Source organism: Emiliania huxleyi (genome assembly GCF_000372725.1).
Source record: "Emiliania huxleyi CCMP1516 chromosome Unknown EMIHUscaffold_1219, whole genome shotgun sequence".
NCBI classification, from domain to species: domain Eukaryota; phylum Haptophyta; order Isochrysidales; family Noelaerhabdaceae; genus Emiliania; species Emiliania huxleyi.
In genome coordinates this window covers 1165-9226 of record NW_005201371.1, presented here as the reverse complement: position 1 = coordinate 9226, position 8062 = coordinate 1165, and the positions used below count along the sequence as shown (strand labels likewise).

Here is an 8062-nt window from a genome sequence, read left to right as displayed (position 1 = left end):
GCGTACTTTGAGTGGTCCAGCACGAACTGGCACTGCGGCAGGTATTCGGGGGTGCTCGACAGCTGCACGAGGGCAGCCTCCGCCGCCGACCGCTCGGCCGCATCCGGGGAGGTGTAGAGCGTGGCGCAGTATTGCTCAAACTGCTTCAGCTGTTCGCGGGGCGCGGCGGCAGCCGGGGTCAGCGCGGAGCGGGCGGTCTCGCGGCCGGCGGGCGGTGGGCGGCTCTGACCTGGTTCATCGCATGTGTCGATCGCAGGGCAGTCACCTCACGGCGGGGCTTTTCGTCATTCTTTTTCGCACTACTGGGCTTTCTTTTTCGTCACTCTTCCGCCACTGGAGTCCCCTGCGCGGGCCCCGCCCCCAGCCTGGCGGCGGGGCCCTTGCGAAGGAGCGACTGGCAGAGCTGTACAGCACGCGGACGGACGATGGACAACGAAGCATTAGTTAGTAGTCTACTGACCGCCCGACCATGGCGGCTCAAGTCAATTATTAATATTGCTGGTGTCCGCCGTGCCAGGCGCCGTTCCACTTCAGCGCCGCCGGTCTGGCGCGGTTTCCTATTTGCAGTTATTGCACGCCGCGCCGCCGTCGGGCGAACGAACTTATCGGCGGCAGCAACTTACATGAGCGCCATTTTGTACTGAGCCCTGGCTGTCAGGCTGTCAGGTGCTGTCAGGTGATCTGTCTGGCTGTCGGGCACTGTCAGGCACTGTCAGGTGCCTCTGTCAGACCAGCTGTCAGGTGCTGTCAGTGCTGTCGGGTGCTGTCGGGTGCTTGTCTGTGACAGGCGAGGTGCTCTGGTGCTGTCGGGTGCTGTCGGAGCTGTCGGGTGTTGGCTGTTGCTGTCAGACGCTGTCGGAGCTGTCAGAGCTGTCAGGCTGCTGCTGCTGTCAGACGTAGGGCCGGTACTGTCAGGTCTGTCAGGTGGTGCTGTTGGGGTGCTGTCAGGCTCAGGGCTGGTGGACTAACGTTAGCACACCTCAGGGGGAGCACTGACTACAGATCGTGCCAACACTTGGCGCAAAGGTCGGTGTTAGCACAGTCTAACGGCAGTCCCAAAACAAGTGTTAGCACGCCGTTAGAACGGTGTTGGCACACCCTCCGGGTAAATAAACCGGGTATACCTGCAAAACCCCGGGTATACCCGAGAAATACCTGGGTCCGCGTCAATGCCGCGCGCGCCCTACTCCCAGGGCCCCTGCGCCATGCGGCTCGCACCGCCTGCTCAAGTACGCGCACCGCACCATGTGCGCTCGCTACCGGTGCCAAAAGGCAGCATCGGCGCTGCGCCAGGCGCGGCTGGCAGGTGGCGGTGCGGACGATGCGGTCGTGCCGACATTCTGCTTGCCTTCAAGATTGAGGCAGTGCTCGGCATGCGCTTCTGCGAGCCCGAGCAACTCATCGCAAAGAAGCGGCGCAACAGGCTGGCTGCTGCCGACAAGGCCATGTGCTACCTCACGCGAGGCACCTTCAAAGAGGACAGCAATGACGCTGGATTCATCGACACGCGCTCGAGGAGCTGTACGAGAACTGTGGCAAGACGCCGCTGAAGAATGCGCTCATGAAGTATCGAAAGGCGGAAGAAGGATGTGGATACGGCGATTGCCGACTTTGAGGAGGGCGTCGAGCACGAGGGATACGATAATGAATAGGCGCATTTAACGGACATGTTCGCAATCGCAGCTGCGGGTGTGAAGTGAATAATATGCTACATGCGCGTTCTTTACATACTCAGGAATTGCGACTCGCCCGCTTTCCTTCCGCTGTGATTCTGTGTGAGCTCTGTGTCTTGTTCGCCAACAATACACATACCACAAAAAAAACAAAGGGCAGCAACAGCCCCTCGGCCTGGTGCCATAGGAAGCGGCTGCATGTCCTCGAGCTGGTTCTTGAAGCGACGGGCATCTCCGTCGCTGCCCCGGCCGATCAGCTGGCCAAGATGCGGGGAGATGTGCTCCTCGGCGAGCGCCTTGGTGTTATCCCAGTCGTTGCGAATCCACACGGCGTCAAAGCAGTTGCAAGTCGCGTGCGCTACAACGGTGAGCGACGGCAACTTTGGGTGGAGCGGGTTTACCACGGCGGCCGCTGCACCCGCGCCTTCCCTCGCGGGCGCCGTCGCGCCGCGCGCGCCCAACTCTGCTGGTACACGGCACGCGTCGTCACACAGCCGCGGAGAATAGGCGGTGCAGCGCGCGAAGCGCGCGCGATCTCGTATATAAGGCTGGATCCGGCCATTCCAAGGGTATACCTTTGAGAATCCCTAGCGTCCCTCCCTCCTAGTCACAATCTCAATTTCTCGACTGGCCAACACGACGTGCTGCGATCGGGGGTGGCCCATTTCTTTTTTCCTTTCTTTTTTTGGGCCCTGTGGGCACCCTATCTTCCTTATTTCCAGCGCAGCTGCCGCTCAGTATGTGCGCCAACGACGCCTGTGGTGGCTCACTGTCTTCTTGTTTCCAGTCGTCCCAGTCTCTCAGTTCTCCGATTCTCCTCTTGCCTCGCGCGCCTCTTTTGTGCCCTCATTCTTTTCCTCTAGTACGATTGAATTTGGCTAATTTTTTGAAAAGCTGAAAAATGCTGCACGCCGTCGCTGCGCTCTCCAACTCCACGAGCCTGGCCTCACAAGTCGGCAGCCGACTTGAGCTGTGCAGGGGCAGCCGCTGCTCGTCCGCCGCTCTCGCCGACAGCTCGCTGTGCGGGGCTCACAGCGGCGGCGGCTGCTACCTGCTGTCGCAGAGCTCGCTCCTCGGCTCGGTGCGCTCTCTCGATCTGCTTGGCTTCGCACCCGCGGCCGGCCACCGTGAGCCGCCGCAGCTGCCAAGCTTCTCGCTGGGCTTTGGCTTCCTGCACCCAGACTGCTGGCGGCATGTGCGCGTGCGCTGGAGGCGATCGCGGCCCCTTCTTGAGGCCGAGCCGGCGCTCACGCGCGCGGCGACGCAAGAGTGGGCCCATCCCCGTGCATCGCGAGGCTTGCGCGTCATCGTCGACGCGCGATGCATGCCCTTCCTTCTCGACGGCAGCGTCGGGCCCCGCGCGCTCGCCAAAGACGGCGTGCGTCGAGAGGCCGTCGTCGTCACCGTCGTCGAGCCGAGCGGCCGAGAGCGGCGCGCCCATGTCGTCCAGCGCGTCGTCGTGTCGCCCGATGCTGCCGCCGCCCTCCTCGCCGCGCGCCGCGCGCACGCCGCCGCCGTCAGCCCGCTGCTCCAGACGCCAGAGGAGGCTGGCGAGGGCGAGGGCGGCGCTGCGGACGGGGGCAGCGCCACCTCATCGCTGCTTGCGGAGCTGCGAGAGCGTTCGGAGGCGCGACAGCGGCGCCGGCTGACGGCGTGGCGGCTGATTGCGCTCAACTGCGCCGTGCTCGCGCTGAACGGGCTGATCGCCGTGCGCGGTGTCGCGCTCTGGGCGCTGCTGCAGCGACTGCGCGTGGAGGAGTGGATCCACCGCGCGCGGCCGCACGTGGGAACCACGCTGCAGGCGATGCGCGTCCTCAACTGGGTGACGCTGCCCGTGCGCTGGCCGCTCGCGCGTCTGCCGCGCCCCGGCCGCTGATGGCGAGGACCGAGGTTCGTCCAAGTCGCTACCCCCACCCGGGATCTCCGTTATCTTTTACTAAAGAACCATAAAGCCGTATGGACTATGCACCACTATGGTTACTGTATCATCGTGGTTTGTATATACGCCCAGAGGTCTCTCGCTCTCGGTGTTCTGAATGCATGTTATACGACCTTCGTGGTAAGATTAGTGAATCGTACATTCATTTACGTGGGGTCGTATCGTCTCGCTGCCAAGTGCCATTGCCCGCGACCGCCTCTGCGGCCCTCCGTGCGCACTCCACGAGCGTGCGGAGCGGGACGCCACTCGCCACAGAGAGCCGATCCTCCCCGCCGCCGCTCGTGGCTGCGAGCTCTGCGACGGTCGCGACGCCCGCAGCGCGGAGCGCCTTGGATCGGCTCGGCCCGATGCCCGGCAGCTGCAGCACATCATCCGTCGGGAGTGGGCTCGAGTCACCTGGCCGCTCTCTTCTGACCCGAGGCGGCGGCGGCGGCGGCAGCGGTGGCGGCGTCTGCCGCCGCGGCGGCGGCGATGGCGGGCTGGCTGCCACGGCAGAGGTATCCGCCTCGCCCCCCCCTTCCCTCTCGCGCCGCGCCGCCTCCCGCACCGACCAGTCATCGATAGCGACCGCGAGGGACGACCGCGACAGCCGCTCCTCCTCGACAGCCCCGTCGACCAGCCGCTGGTTCTTCGCCGCCCACCTCGCCTGCCTGCGTGCAGCGAGGTCGGCCGCCTCCGCCGCCTCCGCCTCCGCCTCCGCCTTCTCCCGCCTCCTCTCCTCCTCCTCCGCTGCCGCCCTGCTCTGCCACTGCGCGACGCAGCGCCGCAAGACCCACTCGGCCAACGCATCGCCGCTGATCCGCGCGACGCTGCCGCCGCGAGCCGCCGCCTCCACGCGCGCAGAGTCGGCAGCGAGGCCGAGCTGCCGCAAGGCAGACCTCACCTCCTCCTGCAGCGAGGCGCGGAGCCGCGCGGCCGCCTCGTCGCTCGCCGGTGCGGAGGCGGCGAGGACGGGTCTCCAGAAGGACGCCGCCTCCGCCTCCACCTCCGCCTCCACCTCCTCTGCCGCCGCCGCCTCAGCAGCCCTCTCTGCCGCCGCTGCCGCCGCCTCCGCCTCCGCCGCCTCAGCAGCCCTCTCTGCCGCCGCTGCCGCCGCCTCCGCCTCCGCCGCAGCCTCTCTCTCTGCGCCTGCAGCCCTCTCCGAGCCCGCCTCCAGCTCCGCTTCCAGCTGCAGCGCCACTCCCTTGTCGCACCCGACGGCCACCAGGGGCCCAGCGACCATCTGAGCCTAGAGGGGCAATGCTCGAGGCGGCGGTGAGAGAGTGACCCGACCCGTCTCCCAATCTCTCCCGCCTTGCGCGCCTCGCACAGCGCCTCGGCTGCGGCGGCGGCGAGGGCACCGCACGCCGCAGGCGGCCACCGCACACGCAGCTGGAAGCCATCGCCCGCGCTGCTGCCGCTCGCCAGTTTAGCCGCAAGCTCCGACGCGAGCGGAGCCGCCAGTAGCTTCTCCGCCTCGCGACGGGCGGCGGCGGTAGCGGCGGTGACGCCGGCGGCGGCGGAGGGCAAGCCGTGCGTGTGCTGGTGGAGCGAGGCGCGCAGAAGCAGCTCGCTCTCCTCTGGGCTAGGCAGCAGTGCCGCCACCCGGAGCGCAGTGGCGGCGAGGTCCCACCGGCCGGCCAGGGCACACGGCCGCAGCGCAAGACCCACGTCGCGAGGAGCGAGCCGCGTCGCTCCCCGCAGGTCCTCGAGGTGCAGAACTGCCCACTGCGCCTCCTCCGCGACGTCTCCTCCGGCCGCGGCGCCCGCGGCGCCCGCCTCGAGCGCGAGCCGGAGGCAGGCGGCGTCGGGGGACACGCCCGCAGCCCTGAGTGCCTCGAGCGCTTCAGCGCAGCTCTCGCCGCCCGCACAGCCGAGAAGCGAAACCTCGCAGGCGCGGCACGCCTCGTCGTGACGCAGGGTGGACAGCAACTGTTGCGCTTGCTGCAGCGCTGGGGCGGCGGACTTGTCGCTTCTGACAGCCTCGTAGGCGGCCTTCACGGCCGCGTCTGCCTCCTCGGCTGCGGCCCGAGAGGCAAGCAGCCGGGCGTCCGCACACGCAGCAGCCGTGGCCGAGAAGAGCGGCGCGCGTGCTGAGGGGAGAGCAGCGGCGGCGAGGATGGCCGCAATCATGAGCAATAAATAAATAAATAGCGCAGTCATCTCCAGGGAGAGATGGGCTCGATAGACTCGAGGGGCCAGGATACGCCGCGAGGAGGACGGAGTTGCGCCGAAAGGCGAAAGAAGCCGCGAGAACAAGGGACCGGCAGGCGGCGGCGTCACAGGACGAGGCAGAAGAGAATGACGCGACAGAGGAGGAAATGACAAGGGAGAGAACGACGAGAGTGGGACGACCGCGAGGTGGCATGAAGATTGCAGCGAGAAGCGGCGAGAGACTGCGAAGAGAGATAGGAAGAGGCAGACTCCCTAGGGTGGGCGACGGCTAGCGCACCACACACCTCTCCTTAAAATCCCTGTGTGGTGGCGGCGTGCCGTCCTCCCATCCCTCCCTTGGGTTGTCTGTTTTCTTTCTTCTTTCTTTCTTTAGAGATGGGCGACGCACACGAACACAGAGGGTCAGTGCGCACCCCGCCCCGCTCGCAGGGCGTGCAGCACACAGCAACACAAGACATATCTAGGCGCTGTGCGCCTCCTCGGGATTTCTGGGGAGGTAGGAGTGTGTGTGTGTGTGTGTGTGTGTGTGTGTGTGTGTGTGTGTGTGTGTGTGTGTGTGTGTGTGTGTGTGTGTGTGTGTGCTCGCTCGCTCGCTCGCGCGCGCTGCTTGCGCGATCGCGCGCGCTGCGCGAGCCGCCCTGCCCGCTGCGCTGCTAGGGATGCGCATACCCTATGAGGGTATCCGAAGTTATTTCTTTTTCTCGTGCTTCAGATATGTGTCCCGTGTCCACCCATACCGCGTTGTTGTCCAGTCCGAGCCTGACTGTTCTTCATTCACCTTCCTACACCTGTATGTTGGTAACAAGCGCGATTGCAAAGGGGTGGAAGAGGGTCTGTGGCCACCGCGGGGCGAGCGAGGCGGTGGGCCAGATGCCGGATCTGCTGTGCGCGTTTGTCGGTCAGGGCGCGGCGCTGACCGCGGCGGCCTGGGCCGCGGCGGCGGCGAACGCGACGGCGGCGGACCATTCCAGCGGCTGGGCGAGGGCCGGGGCGTGGCGTTGCTCGTGCGGCGGTGTGTTTGGTGAGGCTGGTGACCGTGGCCACGTGCGGCGGGAAGGCCTTGCCGACCCGCGCCGCCCCCGCCGCCCGAATCGGCACCCCCTCCGCTGCCCTCCCCAACGGAAGAGGCCTCGCTCCTATTGGAACAAGCCAACATCAGATTTGCCTCGTGCGTCCCTTTTTGAGCCGGAAAGCTATTTTCTTTTGGGTCCTGTGGGCACCCTATGTACGATCGAGGTTGTGAGGATGACGCTACGAGGGTCGCCCCCCCTGGCTGACAGCCCTGACGCCCTTCACTTCGCCGAAGCCGGGAGTGGCATATGCGCTGCGTCACGCTCACGAATAGCCGTGCGCAAGTGGCGATGAGCGAGGGCTATGAGTGCAACGCGCTGAGGCGGAGCCGACTTTGCTCGATTTTTAGCAAAACGGCCCCAGACCCTTGGGGACACCTCTCGGGTGGGCTCGGGTGCACCCGGCCGCCCTCTCGGCGCCGCCGCCGGCCGCTGCGGCTCCGCAGCAGCGATCTCCCTCGCGCAGAATCGCCCTCGGTGCCGCGGCGGGCCGGGGGAGAGGGCGTGAGGGTGTCTGGGGTGGGTAGGGGGCCCTTGCTAGGGTGCCCACAGGACCCAAAAGAAAATAGCTTTCCGACTCAAAAAGGGACGCACGAGGCAAATCTGATGTTGGCCAGTTCCAATAGGAGCGAGGCCTCTTCCGTTGGGGGACCGAGTACATAGGAAACGAGGGTTTCCCATTGTGTCCCCTTCGCGTGCGAGCGTGACACTGCACTTGGCGCCGAGCGCCCGCGGCTCAGACCTTGTGCAGGCCACCCCTCGGTGGAGGCACCGGTCCGGACCGATGGCGCTCGGTGTGGAGCAAGCAAGACCCCCCCCCCCCATCGGCGCGGGCTCGCCATTCCAACGGGTGCCAGGAGCACCAAGAGGACTCCTCATGGCTGCCTCCAAGTGGGCTTCGACCGGCCTCGGCTGGGGGGGCTGGTTGTCCCGGTTGCGGACGCCTTCTGCAGCCCCCTGGGATGGGGACAGCACCCCAAAACTGCCCCTCGGCGGCATACAGCACTGCCAGCCAGCCTCTTCCTCCTCCTCAAGGGCTGTACTATAGGCCATATTGCGCCGCCTCCTACTGGCAGCCGGGCGGGCGCGCGCCGCGCGCAACCAGCCTTGGCCAGCCTTGGCCAGAGCTTGGCCAGCCTTGGCCAGCCTTGGCCAGCCTTGGCCAGAGAGTGGCCAGCCCTGGCCAGAGCTTGGCCAGCCTTGGCCAGAGCTTGGCCAGCCTTGGC

General features: G+C 66.2%; 1 protein-coding gene across 1 annotated transcript; it reads right to left on the bottom strand.

Annotated features, from left to right (window-relative positions):
* Positions 1-2619: 2619 nt before the first annotated feature.
* EMIHUDRAFT_122318 (hypothetical protein) lies at positions 2620-5724 on the bottom strand (the record flags this gene model as incomplete). The annotated part of the gene is made up of 4 exons (XM_005790109.1): positions 2620-3241; positions 3831-3970; positions 4160-4840; positions 4885-5724. The coding sequence occupies 4 exons, from the start codon at positions 5722-5724 to the stop codon at positions 2620-2622; spliced, it is 2283 nt and encodes a 760-aa protein (XP_005790166.1).
* Between the last annotated feature and the right edge of the window lie 2338 nt (positions 5725-8062).